Raw genomic sequence first — 25,455 nt, 5'->3', positions numbered from 1 at the left:
CACTCCCATTCTGATGCAGTGTATGTTCTCCCCATTTAACCAATGAAATTTAGGTAATATTCAGAAGGGCATGTTCATCCACAGGGCTGTTGTAATATCAGGAAGTACTATGAGATGACTCCTAAACACTAGGGGCACCGATACACGAGTGTGGAGGTTGCTCCGATGCAGTGTAATTACAGCGCATTGGAGCAGACTTGATTAATCAAAGCTGCTGGAGCATGGCAATTACTACACTCCAGCAGCCTACCGCGTCTTATGCATCAGTGTCCCCATGCTTAAAAATGCTGGCCGGGTGCTCAAACTAAAGCTTGTTGAATGAGTTTTAGTTCAAGAGCTCCTACTGTCATTTTAAGTGCAGGGACACTGATATAAGAGACACAGCAGCGCTTTAATTAGAGCAGATCTTGAAGCCACTCTCGTTAAAGCGCCCCCCCACCCCACCCTGGAAGGATGTGTAAAAGTGCCCTAAGTGCTAGAGGTATAACTTAAGGTATTCAAGGAGCACAAAAAAGTGTGAAATGCAAAATCTTGAAACATTTACTTATGGTGCACAAGTTACAAAAGAGGATTAGGCACAAGTCAATTTTTAATAATCAAGGTTCTCTGAGTGTATGAAAAGTGAATATACAGAAAAAGTATCACAATGAGAAAATGGTACTATTATATCTTAGCATCTCCCTTTAACAATATTTGCTAGAACAGTTTTGTAAAAATAAAGAACTGAAAACCATATTGCTTTTTCTTTTGGAAGTTCAAGAACAACTAACTTAGCAGAGCCCTTGCCAAAGTGACAAAGCATGCTTTGTTGTGTCAGACCATCTGGGCAAAACTGCATCCTATTCTGGCATACTGAATTATACGTACAACTCAGCTGTCAGATCTTGTTCCCTGTCTATTTCTGGCACACAAGAGAAATAACTGAGGCATAAAGGCTAAGTGGTTTAATGTTTGAATTCAAGTCTGAAAATTTTTAAGTTATGATAAACTACTTTAGATTTCTGAATCTAGACATTAAGACAAAGAAGTTATACTTTAAAAGCAGTTAAAGTAATCTTTATGCCTCCTGCAAATTTACTTCTGCTACTTAGAGCAGGGGCGGGAAAAATGACAGATCTGGCTGGTGGCCAGACTTCATTTCCCAGCAGCTCCTGCCTGTGTCCCTGCAGCTGGTTTCCATGGAGACCCCAGGAACAGCAGGGCAGTGAGTGCTGGGCCAGGGTTTCCATAGCAACCAACCTGAACAGTACTGACAGCAGGTGGCTGCTCCAGGGCCGGGATCTTGTGTCAGTGACAGCACGGGCTGGAGTTGCAATCCACCGCCTGCATGCCATGGGCAGGGGCGTGCATGCAGTGGGTCACAGCTCTGCCCCAGCTCCAGACCACGCTGACACTGCCACAAATCCTGGCCTCGGCCCTAGAGCAGGTTGCTGCCCAGCTATGAGCTCTGCAGTGCAGCTTAGGCCAGTCTCCATGGAAACCCTGGCCCCACACTGTCATGGCCCACAGCTCCTGGGGTCTCCATGGAAACTGGCAGGGGCTGCTGGGAAATGGAGTCCACTGAAGGCCCAATGCAGCCCAAAGGCCAGACTCTGCCCACCCCAACTTAGAGAAAACACAAACTTCAATAAGTGATGTTTTTTCCCCCTAGCTGTCAATGTTGAACAGACACTTCATATTATTTACTTTCTCTCCTACAGTCAGACAGAACCTGTATTGCCCATCTGTTTTAAGTATTTACCAAAAGGTTTTTCTGGAAATCAAGTAATCTGGGTCCACAACTTATATCAGATACGTCAACAAGGAGTCCAACTCTGGTTCCTTTTATAAGGCCAAACACCTAAAAATAAAATGTAAACATAAATACCTTAGGACAATTAACTATAAAGTTTTACTGTATGTGCTATACCAGGGGCAGACAATTATTTTGGCTGGAGGGCCGTTTAATAAGTTTTGGTGAGCTGTTGAGGGCTGCAAGGGTAACCCCACACCTTGATGGGTGTCCTACCCCCTGGTCACCATCTTGAGAATGGAAGTCTCAACTCTAACCCCTGACCTTTGCCACTGGAAGTATTTCTTTTGGGAAGGAGGGTGCTGCTATCTTGATATTGGGAAAAAAACAAATCCTATAATAAAATATCAAACATCTACTATAACCCTATTTCAATTTTATTTAAAATTATTTTGATCCTGATTTATGTGCGTTTGCATAGTGTATCTAGAGGCAATTGCATAATAGCTCAAAATACAGTCTTACTCTTATATATTGTGTATATGTGGTAAGGGGGTATATGTCAGGGTATGTGGTTGGAGAGTGGGTGCATATGGTGCGGGTATAGTGGGTTGATGGGTGTGGATGCGGGGTATGTGGTTGGGGTGAAGGTGTGCATGTGGAAGGGTGTTGTGGGGGAAGTGTGTGTGTGTGTGTGTGTGTGTGTGTGTGTGTGTGTGTGTGTGTGTGTGTGTGTGTAGGCAGGGTGGGGAGGGTCCTTGGAGTCCATACAGTGTGCCAGTCCCTGGAGCTACATGTGGTGGCAGCAAGCAGGGCCAGCCCCGCCTGGCCCTACACTGCACAGCTCCCCATGCTCCTGCCCTAGTACCCAGCCACAGGTGGTGGCAGCATGCGGGATTAGCCCCACCAAGCCCTGCGTAATGAAGTCGGTGATGCAGGTCATGGTGCTCAGCTGGGGCAGCAAGGAGACAGACAGAACCAGCCCTGCTCCACAGTCCAGAGCTCCCTGACATTCCCCATGACCTGCATGTAGCAGTGAGCAGGGCTGGGCTACTGGCTCCAATGTATGCAGCTCTCCTCAGAGATGCGCAGCTCAGGCAGACTACATATGAGCTTTGTGCGATGGAGCCAGGTAGACCCTGCACCCAGGCTCCGTGCTCCTGCTGCCCCACCCTTGGTTTCCACTGGCCTCAGGGCATTAGCATAGGCCCTGCACTCCTGCTGCCACCCCTGTTGAGAATATTAAAAGTTAATTTTGGATGAATGCATGAAAGTGAGTGAATTTGTTTTCAAACATACCCAGTCTGCTGAGAAAGCAGTCTCGAGAACAGAAAGATAAGAAAAATAATTTGCAATGTATTTGCAATAAAAAATACATTGCTTCCATGTTTTACAATATGGGAAAAAATAGAAAGTTTTCTCCAGGGAGATTCTAGGGTTAATTTATTCTTTACCTTGAGGTACAGAGTTCCCTTCAAAAAGTGTACTGAAAAATTAAATCTTACCCGTCTGCTATCCTCCAAAAGCCACTGAATTCGCTGGTGATAAAGCTGCATTACTCTGTAGAGGCACAGAATATATGTAACTACTGTGTTCTTTTGAATGGTATGTCAGTTTGTAATTCAGAACGTTTTCATCCCAATTCAATTTCTTTGTTGGGTACACAGCCACTTTTTAAATGTACTGTATTTTCTTGCATACAAAATGTAACTTTCCCCAAAAATGGGGATGTATGTATTAAGCAGGGAAGTTGATTTTCTGCCTGGGGATAGAAGCATCATGCTTTGATCCCTGAACCACAGTGCAGCAGCTGTGGTATTACTACCAGGCAGCTAAAGGAGTGAACTCACTTAACTGTTCATTGTTCTTCACTTCAGAGGTTAATGAATATCTCTCCTTTTTAATGGACTTGCTTTTCCACTAATCAAGTTGCTATTTCTTAGGGCAATTTTTTTTTCTGCAAGCTATTGCTGGGTTCCCTCCTATTTTATAGCTTTGGAGATTCTTTAGCTCTTTTCAAAATCTTAGATCCAGCTATGGAAACCAGTCTTCAGAAACAGCTGGGTTTTACCTTTAGTTAAGTAGGAAAGGGAAAGTGAGTTATCTGAAGATTAGCCATAAATTTGGAAAAGTCTTTTTTCCTTTATTCCACCTTGCAAAAACAAGGTCTGTACTATATAGGCATGTTATATGTGAGAAAATATGGTATGTATTTATAATGTTCTCCTACAGCACTAGAGATTGCAATGTTAATTATTTAAATACATCTTTCTTTAAAATTGTTTAATTGATTAAATAACTAATTGCCCTGAAAAACAGTGAGATCAACAGAGGAATTTAGATGCGTGTAACTGATGCACTAACAGCTGTTCAAAGGCTATGTGGTCTCTAACAGCTGTTCATTTAACAAAGATCTAGGAACTTTCACAGAAGACTGAGCTGGGTACTATAATGTTATACTGCAGTCTACTGAGCACATTCAACAAGTCTGCTTGTCAGATGAAAATTTTCTTGATTTTGTAGATTTGTCTTATAATTTTAATGATTTTGTTGCTTCCAAAACAAATGAGAAAGTATATGCATTTACAGTTTATAAAGAAATATTTCAAGCTTGAGACATCAGATACAGGATTTTCTTCCTTCCTTTCTTCCTCCCCAAAACATACCCATGCAGCTAAGATGTGTAGAGACCACATAGCCTTTGACTGTTAGATTACTGGCTTGAAAGCAAGCTATATTACAATAAATAAAAGTCAGTAAGCATCTTAATGATTTTCAGGGGCCTATCTGAAATGAATCAAACCTTCTCAGTTCAGGTCCTACTTGACAACTGTCCTCATCACCATTCCAGTGTCTTCCAGCAACCTAATAGCTCTCAGGGAAAAGGGTAATGCTTGAATACAGAACTCTCCTAAAATGTCATGGGTTGGTAGGTTGGGATTGAGATATGCTACAACAGTATCATGACAGAAGCATGCACAGCTACTGCTTACGTTTCATTTATCACAACTCCAGGGCTGTCATAGGTGAACAATTCTAAACTTACAAATATTTAACCTGCGGATTACTGTAAAATCTTAAAACTGTAGCACATAGTATTATACTTACTCAGACAGTTTGGATTCAAAATTTACAACTGTCTCTGCCGTAAACTCTATCTGTTCAGTGGCATTTTCAGCATTCCTAGAAGAACCATTATTTACCATTAATAATGTAAACAGATACAATTGATTAAAGAAAGCATACCATTGTACTTACAAGACAAAAGTGCCCTTCTTTACGAGATCTTCTAATGTTAATTGCATAGATTCTAAACCATGAATCCTTAGCCATTCTTCTGTGGTTTGCATCTTGCTAGAGTGAACCTTATTTTTTTGCACTTTCTGTAAATTAAAAGCAAGAGAACAACTGAAGATGCTGACAGGAAACAGCATATGCTGTTCAAATATGATAGTAGCAAAGTGATAGCATTTGGTATGGGATAGAAATGGAAGACCATTTTGATTTGACACAAATCTAGCTGCAGTAACCAGGAGTCTGCCTAAAGTGTATCATACCCTATGCACTTGAGACAAATGTTATTGTGTTACCACATTTACTCAAATACAACAGGAGTGTTTTTCCCCCGGTAGACATTGGGGAAAAAAGCCCTTCCTACAATTGCACACAAGAAATCTCACTAAATACACTGTCTATCATTAAATTGCTACCAAGAGCAGGACGTGCTCAGCAATGGAAACCAACTATGAAGTTAGTTTAAATGCAGCCAACAGCAGGTGTTCCCTCCACAGGAAACTGGCACTGGGCCTGGAGGTGCTGCAACACCAGGCCAGCACCACAAGGGCCAGATAAACAGGGTCTCAAATAGTTCACCCAGAATCCCTCTGTCACTCCCTCTCTTAGCCTGGCACATATGATGAGTGTGACCCCAACCTCCATAATATGAAGCCAGACCAGATTTCGTGCACCTCACCTGCATATCATTTTTTTGAGCAACCCAGGACTCATGACAAGAACACCCAGTTCCAGTCATGAGTCGGGGCTAATAAGCACATGGATCCTTTGTGATGGGGGAAGGGTATCTGGAGAATACACACATACTGACCAGTGCTGAGCTATGCAAGAATGGTTAGGGAGGATAAAAGGGAAAGGGAGGAGCTGGGTCCTCTTTATGGAGGTTGGGGTCACACTCATCATATGTGCCAGGCTGAGAGAGGGAGTGACAGAGGGATTCTGGGTGAACTATTTGGGACCCTGTTTATGATGTTTGCCAGGCATTTAAGACTGAAGAAACAGGAGTCATTGTAAATGGGAAAGAAAGGTGCAGCTCAGCTGTTGGAGTGAAGAGGAAGTCAAAATGTATTCAGTGTAGTGGTTCACTATGACTTTAAAAAGAGTTGGCAGTGAGGAGACTGTGCTTAATGGGCACTACCACATATCTTATTCCAACAGGCTATACTAACCTATTCTTGAGGTATGTTTCCAACAGCACTTTGGCCTTTTTCGCTAAGATCAAATGAACCATTTTTGGCACCAAGAGGAGCGTGCCAGGGCTGGGCTGGCTGTGGCCCTTGTGGTGCTGGCCTGGTATTGCAGTACCTCCAGGTCCAGTGCCAGTTTCCTGTGGAGGGAACATCTGCTCAGGTCCCTTCCGACCCTACAAACTATGAAACTATGAAACATTCCCAGGTGTACAAAGAGGTGGCAAGGGCCATGCTCAATGTGGGCAAGAACACCTGCCTAGCCCTGGACAAAGCAGGGTACCTACCTATCAAAAAGCGTGGCAGAAGACTGAGGCCAAGGTCAAACAGAGACTGGGACTATAGAACACAAGCCGCCTGTCAATGGGGGGGTGGTGTAGAGCTCATGAGGGCAGTGTTGCTGCCGGTGCTTCTGTACACCGTACTGGTCTTTCCTTCCTCAGAACAAAGGGTGGAAGGCCATGTGTCTTCTTCTGGGGCTTAGGTGAAAGAAGGTTGCAAGAGCCACAATGTATAAGACAAAATGGACCAGGGGACAAGGAATGACTGACATCCTGTTATTCCTCTCGGCCAAGTACATGAACAGATCTGCAAACTGACAGCCAGAGCAGAACCCAAATTGGTTGGCTTCATGAGAAACTTTGCAGGGCACCTGCTGCAATACTGGGGGTGTATACACTGTCCAACTTGCACCTGTTGCCCTTCGAGCCACCGCGGATTGACTGTAGGGGTGGGCAATTATTTCATGTGGAGGTCCACTTAATGACTTTTGGTGAGCTACTGAGGGCTGCAAAGTGCCCTCAGTACCTTCAAGGTATCCCACACCCCAATCGCCATCTTGGGACTGGATGTCCTGTCCCTTACCTTTGACCTTTGCCACTGCAAGTACTCCTTTTGGGAGGGGGATATGCCATCTCGGAACCAAAAAAAAAAATTATACACTAAAAATCAAACACCTACTATACTATAGTTTATTTCAAAAAATATTTTTGTGCTGATGCATGTGTGCTTGCAAAGTGTATATAGAGGCGATTGCATAATAGATCAAAATAAAGTCTTACTCTTGTATATTGTGTGTGGGGGGTATGGTTGGGGTGGTGGGTGGGTGATTTGTGTGGGACTGGTGGGGGGTAATGATTGTGTGGGAGGGTTGTATGTGGGTATGGGCCTCCTGCCACATGCCCCACCACGGGCAGCAGCAGCAGCAGGTGGCGGGCCCTCAGGGAACTTGCGGCAGGCAGAGCACCCTGGCAGCATGTGGCTCTGGCTGAGTCCTAGAAGCTGCATGTGGCAGCACAGAGCCAGCCTAGTCAGCCTGCTGGCACATGCCTTAGCCCCAAGCCATGTTAGCTCTGTGCCAACATGTGGGGCTCCCAGCACTGCAGGCAGGAATTGTGACATTGAGCCGGGCTAGGCCAGCCCCATGGCTCCACATGAGGCTTCTAGCAGTCCAGTGGGGAGCCCCACGTGGAGGCACAGAGCCTGCCTGGCCCAGCCCCAAGGTACACAGCTCCCAGCTGTAGTGCCGGGAACTCCACACGCTGGCATGGAGCCAGCCCAGACTGGCTGGAAGGCATGTGGCGCCTGCCTGCACTGCTGGGAGCCCCATGTACTGGTACAGAGCCAGCACAGCCTGGCCCGATGGTAGTGGCTCCTGGAAGGAGTACCAGGAGCTGCACACGGTGGCATAGAGCCTACCCGGCCTGATTGCACATGGATCCTCGCAGCTTCCAGGTATGCTGGGAGCCCCTCAGAGGTGGAAGAACAGAGCCAGCTTGGTCCAATGGCATGTGATCTCTGAAAGCCCTCATCTCCCACTGGCTTTCAGAGGGGCAGCCATGGGCCAGTAGTGGAGAGGCCCCCTGGGCTAGATAGAATGACCTGGCAGGCCATATTTTGTCTGCCCCTGTTCTACAGGATCTTGGAGAACTTCCAGAACACGTCCAAGTTACACAACAAGAACCCAGTGACCCTGAAAAAACATTGTAAAATGCAGGAGGCGGTTAGGGCAAGGAACAGACTGTCACCCATGGACATACTACTTAGCAACAACTGCCAGGTTGTGTGGGAATGTATTTTCCACAAGGACCTGCAGAAGGAACACAGGGACTTGACCTGGCAGGTAGCCCACTGGGCACTCCTTGTGTGAGCACTGAGACACAGACAGGGGCAGAGAGGCCCATGAAACTGCCCCTGGCAAGCTTGCTGATAGAAGGAGGAAACAATTAACCACCTCCTCTGGAACTTCCTATATGCCAGGGAGGTGTGGAGGAGAGTAGTCATTCTCCTCGTGATGGTGACTGGGGTTAAGACCCTGACCAGAGAAAGGTACTGTTTAGACACGTGACCAATCAGCAAGGGCTCTAGGTAGGAATGCCCATGTGGAAGACCAGGAACCTGGACTGCGTCAGAATGGGAGTGAGTGAGCTGAAGGTATACTACAGGAAGACAAAAGAAGATGATGGGGAGATGATGGTGGAGGGTGCATGGAAGAGAAAAGATTGGCACAGATTGTTCAGAAACAAGATCCTCCCCCAGAGAAAATGACAACAACAATGAGGAAGAGGACAATGATAGTGACGAAGAGGGGGTGAGCAATAAGGATGATGGGGAGGAAGGGGATGACAAAGATGATGTGGATTAAGGAGGAGGAAGGGAAGTAGAGAGGGATTGTGGGGGGGTGGGAGAGGGGAGAGTGGTGGGAAATGGAGGCAGTTTCACATGATGGTAATTGTTCAAGAAGATGGTGACGGGCATGTGGGTGTATGGGAGCATGGTGTGATTATTGTAATAGGGAGGATGATCGTGGGGAGTTTATAGGGAGTTTGTAGGGTCGGAAGGGACCTGAGCAGATGTTCCCTCCACAGGAAACTGGCACTGGGCCTGGAAGTACTGCAATACCAGGCCAGCACCACAAGGGCCACAGCCAGCCCAGCCCTGGCACGCTCCTCTTGGTGCCAAAAATGGTTCATTTGATCTTAGCCAAAAAGGCTAAAGTGCTGTTGGAAACATACCTCAAGAATAGGTTAGTATAGCCTGTCGGAATAACTGTAGATGTGTGTTTTGGGTTGTCAAGTGAACCATATCCGTGACAAGACAGGTCCATAGAGGTATAGGTATTTATTTATACAGAAATATATATTTTGGCAAAAAAAAAAAGTTTGTACTATATATAAATAGGTACAAAAGTGCTACTTTAAAGTGTGTTTATGTAGTACCTGTATTAAAAAACTTTCAGTAGTTTCAAAAAAGGTAGAATACACCAATTCTAGATTAACTAGGTGCACAGGTACTATATATAAATTACTACAGCCATTTTTCATTTCAAGGTTATTGTTTTCAAATTTGCTCCTCACTTCCATGTGTTCAGGGACAGCAAGACCTGACAGTAAGGAGAGGGGGAAGGGGCTGCCAGGGAAAAGCTGCAGGGAAGGAGAGAGCAACAGGGCTATCTGACCCCCCAGATTTATTTTCCCTGCTGTAGCAGTGGGAGGGGGGACAAATTCGTGGCAAATTTCCAATAATTAAATTTTATACCTAGAAAATGATAACATATTTATCTACTTTCCATACATAGAATCTAATTACCGGAAGGGGGGTTGTCTTATAATCAGGGTTATCTATTTGAGTAAATATGGTATTTCCTTTTGATAAGCAATTCACACAAAAAAATAATTGGTCACTATTTTGTCATCCCTCTTCATTATACTGGTCCACAATAACTTATTAATAGAATGAGAAAGAAGCTCAAGTTTTTCCACTCTTTTTCACGTTTGTTTCTCTTTAAGAAAAAGACAGTAGACCAGTCATGAATCATGATGGATTATGTCATGGATATTAGATTACACTATCTCTAATTCTATCACGTTATAGATAGTTTTTAACTGCTTACTGAAGTTATTTTCTAACTGCTTATTGAAGTTGTAAATAGAGCTGGGTGGGAAAAAGTTCTCTTGTATGAAAATTTTTGAGATTTCAGTTTTTTCTTGTTCTGCATCTGGACAAAACTGAAATCTGAAATTTTTCAGAGCAGGAATTTTATTTTGGCTTTCCTTCATTCCCAGGAAGTGCCTGATTCACAACACCATTTGTTATTATAGAGTGGATCTCTCTCAGCCTATTTTGTTGGAGCTATTCAATTTTGAGTAATGAACTGGCCATTTACTGGCCACAGAAACACCAGATCTATAGCTCTGTAGTAGGGTACTCATTTGAGATATAGGAAAAACGAGTCCCGGTCACTGCTCTGCCTGCTTACAGCAGGGGCTTAATTGTATTGTGAGAAAACCAAATTCAAGGACCTTAATAAATGGACAAGTCCAAGCCTCATGGTTGTAGATGGGGGTCAGTATATCTCTAATGTTTAGATCAGACTTCCAACCTGTACCTGAGAAGAATTCCCAAAGGTTTTGTTAAAACTGATGCTCCTACTAGAATTTTTCATTTCAACAAAGTATCATTTTCCAGTGAAAAAGTTTACCCAAAAAATCCCTGATTGCCTCTACTTTCAAGTAAAAATTCTGTAAGTTTCCCTGTGACCACCACACTAGAATTGGGTCTTTACAAAGGCCTTGAATGCAGACAGAGCAGAAGCATTGTGAATCAAATCAAGGGTGTTCCATGCATAGGCCCAGTATAGAGGAAGCCATAGAAACATCTGAGTAAATAACTAACAAATGAGTAGGGAAGGCTGATACCGCTGACAAAGTACTGGACTAAAGGGGACAATTCAGGGGCAGATCCAAAGGGGGTGCAGTGGCATGGTCAAACACCCCCTTTCAGACCGTGTCATGGGAGCAGCAGCCAGTGTCTTTTTAAAGTCTCTGAGCCAGGTAAAAAACCTCCTTCTGTCCTCCCCTCCATTCTCAGCAGCATGCCATCCCTTCTCTCCCATTCCACTCCCCACCTCCAGCCCACCACTGCCACTGTTTCCTCTGTCTTCAGCTGCCCAGGGGTGGAGGTTGCTCCTGAGCTGTTCCTGCCCCACTCTACCTAGGTTTTGCAGGGAGCTGAGTTCAGCCCAGGAATGCAGCAGTGATGGTGAGTGGGTTCTTCCTTCCCGTCCAATCCCCACCAGGTGTTCCCCTCAAGCTCGAGAACAGGCACAAGGGAGAATCTGCCTGCCACTGCTGCCCCAGCTGAGCCTGGCTCCCTGAGCAGCTTGGCTGAAGCAGGGCAGAAGTAGCTCTGGCTGCTGAATACGGAGGGAAGAGAGGGGATGCCAAGAGCAGAGTAGGGAAGTTTCTTACCTGATTCAGGTACTTTAAAAAGGTCGAAGGCTGCTCCTCCAATGGCATGGTTTGCCCATCCCAGTGAAAGACAGTGGGGAAGTTGGAAGTGAAGGTACAGCCACCCCAGCAATGCCAGTCACTGCTCTACACCCCGCTTTACAAAATCTCAACTCTGCCCATGGGGCAATTCAGAACTAGACCAGAGCAGATAAAAAGTTATATATGGCTTAAAAGCCTGGACACGAAGCCTGAACCAAGGGTGCAGACAGAAGTGCAGCTCCCAAATGTAACTCCGAATGTGTTCGGCAAAGCATTCTGAGTTACAACACCTCAGACCAAAAAGAAGCTCACTGTTGGTTCCAGGGCTGAGGGGAATCTGAGCCTGTAGCCAAGTTCCCATAGCAATGGCCAGGCTCTCTGCCAGTGCCTGCTGTTTTCAGAATGGGAGGGGGGAAAGGCAGCAGACAGAGCTCATTCTTGGGGCTCCCCAGCTGATGCTGAAGCCCTCTTGAGGGGGCTAAAAAACCCCCAGACTGAACTCCCTCTGCTCCCTTTTACCCCTCCTATTCTGAAAACAGCCACAGGCTAGTAGCTCCCCAGATAAAAGTTACAAAAGACGCTATTTTTTTTAAATGTCTTCATCTGATCTCTCATGAAAGGAGGGGTCTGATTTTCACCGGATCAGCCATTTTTTGAAGCTGTCTGAAGCCATGCACTTGTGCTTGGTCATAGCTATAAACTGCTTTCTGTGGCCAGATGAGGCAAAAATTGTCACTTCCGTCTGTACCTCAAATGGAGCAATTCAGAGGTGAGAGGGAAAGGCATGACCCAATCGAAAGATGGGCCAAGTACTTTAACAGCAGTTTTTGGTGTAATTTGGAGGGTGCTGAGGGTATCAGATAGGTAAAGGAGCGGGATGCCTCCGTAACTGAGACTAGCAACGACAAGCATCTTAACATCTCTGTCTCCTTTCCTTTTTCTTAATTTATTCCCATCTAAATAATTAAAACAGGTATACATCATTTTAAAAATTACTGTATTTACTCGGTAAATTTGCTTACCAGCAGGTCTTGTGTTTGGTTGACATGTGTAACCAACAATCCATTGTCAAGCTCCAAATCTGTTATTGTAACATTTTGCCCAGGTGGAAGACCTCTTTCTGAAAGTCCATCAGAGCCCGCGCTTACCCTACAGAGTAAGTCGATAAGTTTTTTAATCCAATTGTCTCAACTGAATAATTGTCTGAACACTGAAAACACCGTTGTTATGTTAGTCACTTATAAGACCTAAACATTTTGGCTTGCATACATTTGACAACTAAGGACCCTTTTTTAGCATCCCAAATACAGTATATATGCTATTTAAGGAAAAAAAATATAAACTTACAATTCCATACAAGCGCGTCTTTCATTTAAGAATTCCCCATTAAAGATTCTGCAATATCCTTACCCCACTTTTTCCAAGAACATATCATTGTCCAGTAACTGCGCCATTTTTCTGGTCTGCACATCCATGGTGCTTAGGCCCAAAGACTTAACCTTCTAAAGAAGAAACAGACACATCGAAGAAGAGAATGTAAATCAGGGACAGCCATTTACAAGCATTAGAAAAGATATCACTGATCCAAGGCATCATTGCCTCACGATTCAGATAAATAGAAATCACAGATGTAGCACTGCTGGGGATATATATAGCCAAGTTTAAAAAAAATAATGCCCTAGCGCAACCCACATCACAAGAGGGAAGGTGTGTGTGAATAATTCCCCAATATTTTTGTTACATAGGCATTTATTTGCAACAAGTTCTTCGTTTGTTGGGGCTGTATCCAGTCACGAAGGTGCAGCTCAGGCTGCTGGAAGAGGAAGCAGCCCGGGTGCTGGAGCAAGGTAAACTCACCGAGAAGAAAAGCTTTGTAGCAGAGGGGTCTGTTCAGGTGCAAGGAAGCTCGGGAGACAGCGGCGCTCTGGACCCGCCCGGCTGCGGCCAGTTCGTCTAACCCCGCTCCATCCTGCGCGGCCGACAGCTCGCCCAGAGAGAGGGACCCTCAAAGGATGCCCCCCAAAACCCAGGACTCCGCAGCCCCGCCGCCACTCACCCGCATGCGGCTACTTTATACCCGGGGGCAGCCGCTGCGCCAAGCACCCGAGGCTGGGGGCAAGGGGCCCGGCCGCCTCAGCCAGAAATCCCTGCGCTGCGGCCGGGGCTGAGCTGAGAGGACTCTGCGGGGACAGTCCCGGGACCGCGCTCCCCCCCGCTGCGGCCCTCAGAGGCGGCGGCCGCCACAGCCCCTTCCCACCGCGCGCCCGAGGGAGGCAGGAGACAGGCGGCGGGGGCGGGGCCGGGCGCTGCGTTGCCAGGAGAAACGAAAGGAACCATTGTCTCGGGGGCGGGGGAGACGCTGGTCTGCGCGTCCAGTCGGGGCGGGGTCCGCTGCCGGGCGCGCGGAGCGAAGGGAAAGGGCGGGTTGCGTGTGGCACGGTCCGCGGCCCCCCCACCCCCCCAATTAGCGGAGCCGGGGGACCAGGCGCTTTAGTAGACAATTTATTTCGATAAACTTGCTCAATAACAAAAATACAAGTGAAGAACATCGTGTTCATTGCGTACAGTCCGCAGTAACGTTTGTCTGGAAACCGGTCACGAACCAATCAGAAAACAAACCGGGGGCAGGGAGGTGGGGCGGTTCGTTGAAGCCCCCTTTTTCCTTCATATTTGTCCCCGTCCTTCCCCGTGAAGAGGCAGCGCGGGGCGGGGGACGGACACGGCTGCGGGAGCAGCGCGGGCACGCGCGGGGCGCCCCGGGGGGCGGATGCAGCGCTGGGCCAGGCCGAGGCGACCCCGGGGGGGGGGGGGGCTCCGCTGCTGCCTGCGGGAGTGACAGCGACAGCGCGCAGGGAAGGGGCGCTTCGGCCCCGCGGGAGACTAACAGAAAACCAAAATGAAAACCCCCAGCCCTGCCGGTGGGTCCGGCCGCCTGCAGGCAAAACCGACGGGACTTGCTCGTGTTAGCTCAAGAAGTATTTACATAAAATTGCATCAGGTGGTGACAGCAAGCCTTTCTGGTGACCAGATGAAGACCAAGGAAGGGGGCGTAGGGACCTATAATAAAAATGAGCTGTCCTTCAGTTAAAAAACAAAATAGTAGTAGGAGAGGGTGGCAGAGTCAGAAGAAGTTTACATAAAACACTCAACGACATAGATATATGGATTACCTTTGGAGAAGACTCATACGGAAACGTTTGTTTTTAATGGACTTGAAAGTCTACAGATGTTTAGGCATGTTCAACATGAACGTCCTGTAGTTTAGAACTAATCCTTGTGCAAATAAAACCTATAAATAGTATTCAGCAGATTTTACAGTGATGCTCTTAGGTATGAAGAGAATGCACACGACTTTAAAAAACAAAAAGTAACAGACATAAGTTTGACAAATGATTGCACCATAGAACAGTGTTTATATACAGTTTACAAGATATGCTTTTCTGCTATAAATTAATACTGTACTATATAGTACTTAGTGACATTATTAAAAGCAACTGTTGACAACTGTCTCTTCATTTGCATGAATTAACTCTTACTTAAAAAAAAAAAAAAAAAAAAAAGGATGCCTCCCAAAACATTTAAACAAACATCCTGCTAGGTGAATCTACAGTCTCTTAATGATTCATAGCTGTAGCTCTGGCAGACTGGATAATTCCAACCAGCCATTCATGGACTGGATATGCTCCACGATAAAATTATTCTTTATTAAAAACGTAATGTATTTACTGTAAGCCTAAATGAACGATCTTATAACAGAATGTCATTATAACAAGTAAACATAGGGACAATTCTTAGCAGCTGAGAAACTCTCCACCCCATGCCTGGGTTCCAGTTAAAATAGATCATGGAACTATTTACAGAGAACTGTCATTTCTGAAAAAAGAAAGCTTCTCATAGTTTAATTTAATTTTAAAAAATTGAAACACTTTATGTCAGGGCACACCAGCAATAACACTGCAAACTTAGGCACAAGCCTTGCAATTGGATCTACGGAGAGGTTTCTTTTTATTGATAATAAAGTTCCAGTTGCCTATGCCCATTCACTTGTAGGATATGGACCTAAAATTAGGAACTAAATCAAAAACAGGCAGGTGACTGGATGCTTTTTCAAAAATACATATATAAATAGCTTTACTTTAAATTTACACATTATCAGTGATAGCTTCTTTTGGCCTGTGAGTGACCGATTGAAAAAATGAAATGAAATAAAATAAATCAGAGAGCAAACACTCCAGAGACATGTTTATCCAAAAATGCCAATGAGAAATTATGATACACAATTAATTTTTCCTCACTAAAACGCTTCGAAGAAAACAGAAATTTCAAATGGCACATAGTTAAGGTAATTGCATGAGGTGTCCCATTTCTAACACTTGAGCTTATCCAACATAGTTCTCCTACAATCCTGGCCACACCAAAATAAATCGTAAGTAATTTTCTAAAGCACCACCTCTCAGCGAAAAATGCACTCAGATTCATTTTTGCCTTATAAAAGCATAGCTGCCACAATGTAACTAACACCAAATACTGTCGCTCTGTTATGTTGCTTTTCATGTCACTTGTTTTTGTGTCACTATTTCCCCACAAAAAACATAAAAATTACAAAGACCTAGAAATAGGGCTTGATCCTGCAGGCAAATTAAGGGACATCAACCAGAAGTGTTTTGTTTGTTTGGGGTTTTGTTTTGGTTTTGTTTTGTTTTTTTTGGGGGGGGGGGGGAGGAAATGGAGGTGCCTTTGTTTTTTAAAGGAATAAGGACTGCCAGATCTAAATCAGTGCCTATTCAGATGCAGCATGACACATGGATCCAAAGTTTTTTGATTTTCATATTTAAACAATACACAAACCGATTTCAGGGGAGAGCATGTTCTCTGAATTTAGATGACTTTTAAATCCACATCTGATAACAACAATAAGGCATACAGACACAATAACACAATTTTGTTACTCATTTTGATAAAGATAGATTACATTAATTTTCACAAATGAAAATAAATTAATCCATCTTTACTAGAGAATTGTCTTTAATAGCTTGACCTAAACACTGCATTTTATATGCTCTACAGGAATATTCACCTGTGGTAAATTGCTGTGCTTGAACATAAATTAAAGCACTCAATGTAAAGAAAGAGAGAAAGAAAGAGAGAAAGAAAGAAAGAAAGAAAAAGAAAAAGGAGAGACTCCCTGTACAACAGTTGCTAATAATTTAAATAGTGAATAGTGTCAGTTTCCCAAAATTAGGGTTTTAAGGTATGACATGATTTCACCTTCTATTCTCATATACAAATAAATTACCATACAAAGAATTTTAGCTTAACTTAAAATTGCACCTAGAAAGGCATGGGATTGTTTGTACCTATTACAAAAAACTGTTAAAATCAAGGGCTGCTACAAAGAATGAGGTAAACTGAAGACTCTCAGCTATGTGGCCTTCAGAGAAATGGCTTTTTTCTATTGAGTTCTAGTTTTGCACACCACAGTGTTTTGCTAGCAAAGCATTCTGAGTTCTCTTCCAGGAACTGTTGTGTGTATATCCACATCCTTGTAGATATGCGCATACACACACACACTGTATACTGCATCAGCAAAATATATATATATTTTATATAAATATAAGGAAAAATTTTCCCCTAAAATGTCTTAGCGTTTTTCTACAGTTGAGGCGTTGGGGCCCAGGGGAGTAGGTGGGATGTCATTTTTGTTCTTACATACATTTTAGAGAACATGTTTTGATCTATTGGCTTCTTGGTGCAGTAATGCAAGACGGATTCATTCTGGTGCCAAAGGCTTTGCTCGTCAGAAGGAAGATGTAAAACACTAATCTCCTAAACAGCGAGGCCAGCCTCACTTGAATTCCTTTGCAACCCTCTGGTCTACCACAAAGTTCATAAATACTTTTACTTTCAATTTGTTAGACATTAAAAACAGGTATGGTACAGTAACATGGGGCAATATGCTTCTCAGTGTAAAGCATTCTTCTTCACTAGTTCCTATCACAGTGCAGACCTGACTGCATTAATATGCTCAGGAGATTAGTCAGCGTTGTATTTGGTTATGGGAAAGGCTCTCCTTTTTTATCCAAAGTGCATAGTGAGAACAAGTCAAAGCATTCCTCTTTTCAGTTAGTATTTGATAGTCTGATCTAGGCATCCTCCAGAGAATGCAACTTTGATGTCTTGCTCTCTTCCAAAATAAGAGTCATGAAGTTTAGACATTCATCAGCCAGGTAAACAAACTTTGCCAGCAAATAGAAGTCCAACTATTGTAAAGAAAATGGATAAAACAAACAGTACATATGAAGACCCAACCACTGTATTGTTGGGCAATTTATATGGTTGACCTCCAACTTCATTGATGTAAAATCCTATTGGAAATATTAGGGCTGCCATGCAGAATAGGATCACTGAAAAATAAATAAATAAAAATAATTACTATTTTCTTGAATTTTTTCCCTCAGTTCATAGGGCAGTACAGAAAAGAGTGAACTATCAATATTTTGCTCTGTACTAACTATGGAAGGACTGAGGTAAATCAATGCCAAACAAGTTCATCTGGAAGAAACTAATCACAAAGGATGTACCATGCTCAATCTTCTAGAGGAAGGTAAAAAGAATTCCACTTTGATGATCATTTAAACCATATTGAGAAGAGCATTAAAAAAAAAAAAAAATCACCACTACAGAAAGACTGAGTTTTAAAGATGCATTTCTTCCACCATTCATGAATCTAATCATAGATTATGTACGTTCAATTTTAGACAATCATTTTCCCACAAAGTCAATGTAAATTAACATTCAAACACTGAAGAAACTCACTTTCCATTATCAAAGGGTTGTCTTTTCCCAAATGTAGTTGCCCTCTCCTATTCTTCCACACAATAGATTTGCATATTTTCAGTACATGCTTTGCTAAAAATAGAAAACACACTCATTGTTTGTCATTATATTTTTCTTTAGGTTAATTAAAACATACCACCGTAACCCAAGTGTTAAGATACTCCCTTAGAGCTTTCAGATTAAGATCTAACCTTCTCTATAAAAGAGCCCAAGCTCACCTTTCATAGATGCAAAGCACCAAAAACCCGATTTTTATTTCACTTGAATAAGTCAATTCATATGCATAACTTATGCGGTAAAGAACACATATTCCTTTGTGGAAAGACACGTACAAAGAGTCACTATAAAATTAGTAATTAAAAAAGTTCATAACACTTTTCACATTCTTTCAGGCTCTACTATTGACCAACATCCTTTGAAGTGTTTTAGTTAGGGTTACCATATTGCCAGTTCCAAAAAAAGAGGACACCCGTTAGGAGTCTGTTAGGGGGACACCAGACTCCTAACCCACAACCCCCGGGTCCTGTCGGTGCCTCTCACTCCCAGCCTGCAGTCCTCTGTCCCTGGTGCTCTCCCTAACTCCTGACCTGAAGACCCCTGGCCCTAACAGTGCCCCTAACTACTGATTCATAGTCCCTTGCCCCCCTTGGCTATGCTAGGTGACTCTCAGTCCAAACCTGCAGCTCCCCATCCCTACTGCTACCCCTCAGTCCTGTCCCACAGACCCCTGGTCCTGTCAGTGCCCCTCACTCCCTACCCAGTCCCCCACTGCACTGGGCCAAGCTGCTGCCCTTCACTCCCAACCCTCGCCCCCAGCGCTGCCAGCACCCTGCACTCCTGACCCACAGCCCCCAGCCCCTCACTCCCCACTCACAGTCCTCACAGCCCTGCTGGTGCCCCTCACTCCCAGCCCGCAGCCCCTGTTCCCCCCAGCACTGCCAGAGAGGGCCTCCAGCTGCCCCCATCCTGACCAGGCTCAAATGTAGTGGCTGCAGAGTGAGTCCGGCCCCAGCAGAGGCTGGAGGAAGGAGGGGACAGCTGTAGCATCCCTGGGTCCAGGCTAGGGCTCCCATGCTGCACCAGGCAATCTGGCTACACCCCCTGTCCCCCTCCCTGCCACAGTGTTTCCCCAGGTGCCCTGTCCCTGTGAGCATGGGCACCAGTCCCCGGTGCCACTAGCCTGACGCCACAACACCCCATTGCCCCCCTGAAGGGCCCCCTCCGCCCCCTTTCCCTGCTGGAGGGGCAAGGCACCTTCCTCCTGCCCCTGTGCCCTGCTGCAGCTCTCATGTTTAGATACCATTCCCCAGTGGCAGCAGTCACCTGCTACCCCTCACACACCCAACCTCTCCACCTCCCGGCTCAAGAGCCCCCAAGCCCTGGCCCTCCAGCCCCCACTCCCCATAGACTTACCTGCATCCAGCTGCAGAGACTGCTTCCACTAACCTGCCTGGCTGCATGCTGGCCATGTTCGTGTGCATCTGCAGTTGCACATGGTACCCCCTGCCTCCAATCGCCCTCCCCAGGTCTGTACCAGCGAAGCAGAGCAACATCCCAGACATTTGTTCAGATTTCAAAAACGGCCCAAGCAGAGATTGGAGGACCCAGAAAAAGGACATGTCCAGGAAAACCTGGATGTATAGTAACCCTATTTTGTACTCTGTTCAAACCAGTGACACAGACGTGTCTGTGCATCTGCTGACATCCTCCATGTTTCTGTAAATAAGTTCATGTAGTATAAATAACCTGCTTAATACTGAACATATGAATCTGCATAAAATGGTTTTCAGACACGATATTCAATGAGGTAACATGCGTCTCTTCGACTCCTAGCAGAGGTTAATCATGATAAATGTAACATGTTAATTGTGCAATAAATTGTAATGTCACACATGCAAGCAATTATCATAAGATAAAATGGCCAACCACACACAAAGATGTTACTTGTTAAATGTGGAACATCTTTATAGCTGGTTTGTAGTCATTTGTATTTGTGGCTTGTATGCTTTGTTCTTCCTCAACCATCTGCAAGGCATGGCAGGATCTGCAGTTTTGGGGATCTGGGATAATATTCCTCAGATATCACTGCATGTTTAAATTAATGTCTGCCAGGGGAGTTTGTTGTAAAAAAGATTAGCTATTGACTGTTCACTGCTGTGTTTAAGAATGTACTAGTAGATGAAAAATACTAGTGGACAGCTGCAGAATTTCAGCGGGTGAAGTCATACAAATAATCTATTAGGTGTTTTTTAATACTTTCTTTAGTTCCACAAAATTAAACTACATGTCCAATATACTCATTATAAAACAGCTTTTAAAATTGTATCTAACATCTATTTACCCAGCAATTAAACCCATTTCCCTATCCAAAACCCCCCATGTATTACTTACACGCACACTTCTTCCCTCCCTCTGTTCCATTTTAAATTCTAACCAACCTCAAAGTACAGTTCTGCCCTTACCTGAATAATGGTCATTAATACAAGCACCTCACTGCACTGAGAGCTGATAGAAAGACCAGCAGCTCCAGGGAGGCTCTACTCCCTACTTTACCTTCCCAACTTATGAAAAACATGTATGGATTCCAGCTACTGTTACCTCCAGAGACAAAATGTTAGCAGTTCCTCCAGTCCCATATTGCCGACAACTGGACCTTTCTAGTACCACTCATGAACAGAGCTCACACAAACCTGAATAATGTTGTATTTATATTTTAAAATATGCCTAGTTAAATGCATTTACAAAAACTCTCAAATGTTCAGATTCTTTCCTCATGTGTTACTTTGCATATATACACTTAAAAAAAAAAAAGCTCAACAAACCTCATGCTTACCAGCGTTAGACAGTTTTTTACATCCCTTAAGACCTCAAGTAATTCTTCATAAAAAAACCAAACAAAAAAACCAAACCAAAAAAACCCCAACAACTTACGAATGGTACAATGCAGGGCTCAGCTTTGGGAGAAAAATTCATTAGTGGTTTTATAAAGAAGACTTTTAAACTCTGGATTTAGGCTTCATGTGCAATGAATCCAATAACTTCAAGCTATCAACCAAACAGTTTTTTTTTCAAAAAACTGTGCACACCCTACCACAGCAGCTGTTTTCATGGATTAGCAGATATGCAGAGCATCTACCTTGGTCAAGCCAAAATTAGATTAGACCTTCAGATTTAAGGGAACAACATTTAACTGAATCATTCAGAGCCAAATAAGCCACTAGAGGGAGCCTGTACCTCCTTTTTAATGTAGCAGCTCTAGTAGAAGACAAGAGACTGATTAAGAAAGGATCCACCTAAACCACTTCAGAAATACACTGCGCAGAAGCTTCTTTAATCTTGCTTTCTTCCATGTGTTCCCTGGCTGCTGATTGGCAAAGGGGCCCCAGCAGCCCTGCTGCTTGCTTCTGATCAGCTGGAAAGCAAAAGCTATGGCATGTTTAAAACTGTGTTTTTTGCCTCCGACTGCTGATTGGCCAAAAGGGCCCCTGCCATTTGCTGCTGATCAGTCAGGAAACAAAAAAACAAAACAAAACCCATGGGGTATTTAAAATCATGGTTTTTGCCTCTTGGTCGATCAGGAGCAGGAGACGAATGGTGGAGCCTCTCAGTGGCAGGGAAAAAAGAGCAAGATTAAAAGGAGTTGCTGTGCAGTGCACTTCCGGTACAATTTAAATAGATCCCAAATTAAAAGTCTACAGACTGCCTAGCTAGCAAACTGTTACTTTGAGATGCAGCTGATTAATTTGTTTTATGAAGTGAATCTGAATGTATTTGAATGCTATATCGTTTATTAAGGTGCTTTAATTCACACTTCTATAGAGCAGTATTATCCCACATGATAAGTTTTGTTCTTGTTTTTTGCTGACGAATCAAATTTCCTATTTTAATGGTAAAAAAATCCATAACTGGGCTAGCTATAGAAAAGATTCTTAGATATGTTTAAATAAATCTGTATCATCATGGAAAAAAGTTTTATTTTTAAAATGGCCCAGGCAACAATGTTTAATAGTGCATAATTAGTAATAGATAATGTGTAATTAGTAACAATTGCAAAAGCATGCCCAGGATGAGTCACTGTTAGAACTCAATGCGTTTCCTATTCCATCTAGTTTGTCCGCCTGAAGAAAAAGTTCTAGTTCTCTTCAAAAGTGCTAAGAAGACATTAACAACAATGTACTCACATGAAATGCCTTCAGAACACTGCAATCATCACTTGGATTTTCAAAGCTATTTTTGCTTCGTTACTTTCAAGAATCACAGTGTTACCAAGTTTTTAACGGCCTCATGAATGTATAGGAAATAATTTGCAAATGACTGTTACTTACCCCCATAATAACTGATTTTCTTTGAAATATGGTATGTACACCTACATTGGAACATGCATACACACAAGTTGGAGACTTTTTGCTAACACTGCCCCTGGACTGATATATAGATATTAGGAATAATGAAGGACACGGCTCTGTAAATATCGAAGGATAAAACCTTTTTTCATCCCGCAGGAGGCAGGCTTCACAAAGAATATCAGGAGAAAAAGTCAAATTTAAATGAAAAGCCAAAATAGTCTTGGGCCTAAATTTTGGATGTGCTCACTAAGAGACATTATTCTCGTGGAATTTGGCATATCATGGATGTCTCATCAAGGTTTGCAATTCTAAAACTCTCCTGGCTAAAGTTATTGCACAAAAATATATAGTTTTGTAGCAGGAGAGAGACAGGACAAACAGGAAGCCATAGACTCAAACATAAAGGTCCCATGAATCAGGAGAGAATGCAGATTACATGAAAATGAAATGACATCATGAATCAATGGATAAGGTCTGATAAAGCCTTTTGAGGACTATTCTTACAATAGATGCATACAGACCGATTTACCTTGGGTTTGAAAATGAAAAGCTGATATTGCTGTGAAATGAACTCTAACCAAGCTAACAGACATTCTTGGTGCAGTTCTTTCAGTACAGCAAAAATTTGAAAAAAAAACAAACCAACCACATGAATTACTGTCCGAGTATGTAACAGATTTGTTTGGTACTATATGCAAAAGACTTTTGCCTTTCTTCTGGTAAGTGCTTTTTTAGGCTCTTTCCCTGTATGTATTAAAAGAATCTTCTTACAGATGGAGCTCCCAAGGGAGCATAGCCAGAGATTAGCCATATGAGATAACTGAATATCTGAATGCAGAAGTTAGCTGCAATTCTGTAAAGGCAGGCTTTTTTATTTAAAAAAAAAGAGAGAGAGATTACAGGCAACTGATGAGAGCTTCCATTGGTTGACACAGCAACACCATCTTGTCCAACCTGGTATAAGTATCACTGTGGAACAATTCTGTTTCTACTTCCCTAGTATTTTGTCAAACTGGGGAAGCATATACAGGAACAAGTCTATAACAGAACCTTGCCTTTAACTTACACCAAAACAACACCTTAGGCATTTCTTGTTCAGTGATGGTAAAGGCATCCAACATAGGTGTTCTCCATATATAAAATATATTGGATGCCACCTTTCCAAGACCACTTGCGAGAGAGAAATGCCTTCTGTTGAAGGTATCTACTAATACGTTTCTTACCCCAAGGAGATTAAACGTGCCTTACTGCAATATGGGGGGTGTGGAACAGAAACTACACAGTGGACTTCCTTGACACAGTAGAACTGATTTGGTCATGCTTTTTTTGCTCAAAGGTACATGGTAATTGTACACTTATGCTGCGCAGCTGTCTACTTCACCGTTTCCCAACTGGTGTGCCATCAGGCATGTCCAGGTGTGCCGCAGCATTTTGGGCTGGAGCCACATCCCCCACCTGCTGCTGCTGCTGCGTGCAGCCAGACAACCTGGGGGGCGTGGCTCCAGCCAGTGATTCAAAAGCCACGCCACCTGCTTCTCGCCGCTCTGCAGCGTCCCGCCACTTGCTACCTCCCCACCCCAGTCTGCGGTGTTCAGCCATTCACCACCCCATCTCCCCCTCCACGGCATTTGGCCGGTCATCACCCTCCCTCCAGTCTGTAGCATTTGGCTGCTCACAACCCCCTACCCGACTCGGCCAGTGGGCCATAGGGTGGAGGAAGCCATGCAAGTGTTCCGGGGGTGAAAAGGGTTGGGAAACGCTGCTCTACATGCTCAATGCATACACTTGGTTCAAAACAGGTTTCCCCAATTTGGCCACAGACCCTGAAACTTCATATTCTCCAGATGAGAATACCAGCCCTTGCTTGAAGCATCTATGACCAGGTCACTATTAGTAGCAAGAGAGAAAAAGGGAGCATCTTTGCAGACTGTGAGCACCTATCCCCAACCAAAGGAGCAGAGCACTTCTATCAAGGTCTAACAGGTTTGTACACTGTCCCAACTCAAACTGACACAGAGAAGCTTGGTGTCTGAAGTCACATGGTTGCACGATAGTATGTGTCTTGCCAGTCGTACGTAAGCCTCTTTAGTTGTCTTTGGTTCTCTCTCAAAAACTTTTGCATGCAGTTAAAATATTGAGGAATACCTTGTAATAAGCAAGTAGTAACTGAGGTCAAAATGCTATAAGCTCAGGTTTTTTTAAATGGTATTAATATAGACTTTTTGTGCTTATTTTCAGTCCTAGCTGAGCAAAAGTCACAGGAGTTGTCTAATGTGATTTTTTTTTTGGACTGACCACTAATAAAGTCAATCATCCAAATACGGAAGATACTTGGATACCTGAATGCTGAAGTTGTGCAACTGCCATTCATACATTTTGAAAATACTTCTGGAACTATTTATAGGCTGAAAGGAAGTGCACTGAAATGGTGGCAAAAGCCTTCTATTGTAAGTCTTGGGTATTTTGGGTAGCTCTGACTGACATATGGAAATAGGACCCTATGAGGGGGATGGGGGTAATCATACTAATCACCAACATCCAGGAAAATGATAGAAAACTTTCTTTCTTACATTTGGGATGAGCTTCAAATCACCTTTCTTGCAGGAGGTGGAAATACCAATAAGAGAATCCTTGTTGTGGGAAAACCTTCTCTATAAACCAAGTTCAAACAAAGTCTGCACATCCTGAAAAAAGGTGGTCTTGAGAGCAGGAATCTCATTCCCGAAATGAGATAGGAAGGAAGATGCAGAAAGGCAAGGTTTGGAACTTAACAGTATCTCTCTGCTCCA

At 43.8% G+C, this 25,455-nt stretch overlaps 2 protein-coding genes across 8 annotated transcripts in view; both read right to left on the bottom strand.

Moving 5' to 3' along the window:
• The window catches only part of VWA3A (von Willebrand factor A domain containing 3A), a 64,104-nt gene extending 50,302 nt beyond the window's left edge, over positions 1-13,802 (bottom strand). For 4 of the 5 annotated variants that reach the window (XM_090023604.1, XM_090023603.1, XM_090023606.1 and 1 more), the window contains exons 1-7: positions 13,341-13,800; positions 12,894-12,985; positions 12,506-12,632; positions 4,991-5,115; positions 4,841-4,915; positions 3,238-3,292; positions 1,742-1,840 (exon numbers count right to left, since the gene is read on the bottom strand). In XM_090023604.1, the coding sequence (XP_089879730.1) occupies positions 1,742-1,840; positions 3,238-3,292; positions 4,841-4,915; positions 4,991-5,115; positions 12,506-12,632; positions 12,894-12,958 (546 nt within the window). In that variant the 5' untranslated portion in view covers positions 12,959-12,985; positions 13,341-13,800. Of the gene's footprint in view, positions 1-1,741; positions 1,841-3,237; positions 3,293-4,840; positions 4,916-4,990; positions 5,116-12,505; positions 12,633-12,893; positions 12,986-13,340 lie in introns of all 5 variants that reach the window. The other variant, XM_090023607.1, reaches the window with a different exon arrangement.
• Positions 13,803-13,971: 169 nt separating this feature from the next.
• Positions 13,972-25,455, bottom strand: part of MOSMO (modulator of smoothened) — a 48,406-nt gene continuing 36,922 nt past the window's right edge. For 2 of the 3 annotated variants that reach the window (XM_090024122.1, XM_090024124.1), the window contains 2 exons: positions 18,300-18,392; positions 13,972-17,887 (listed from right to left, as the gene is read on the bottom strand). In XM_090024122.1, the coding sequence (XP_089880248.1) occupies positions 17,703-17,887; positions 18,300-18,392 (278 nt within the window). In that variant the 3' untranslated portion in view covers positions 13,972-17,702. The remainder of the gene's footprint in view (positions 17,888-18,299; positions 18,393-25,455) is intronic. The other variant, XM_090024123.1, reaches the window with a different exon arrangement.

Source organism: Crocodylus siamensis, chromosome 12 (assembly GCF_052110815.1).
Source record: "Crocodylus siamensis isolate JL-2025a chromosome 12, ASM5211081v1, whole genome shotgun sequence".
Classification (NCBI taxonomy): domain Eukaryota; kingdom Metazoa; phylum Chordata; order Crocodylia; family Crocodylidae; genus Crocodylus; species Crocodylus siamensis.
Note: the sequence above shows the minus strand (reverse complement) of the source record. Positions and strands in the feature narration are given on the sequence as shown.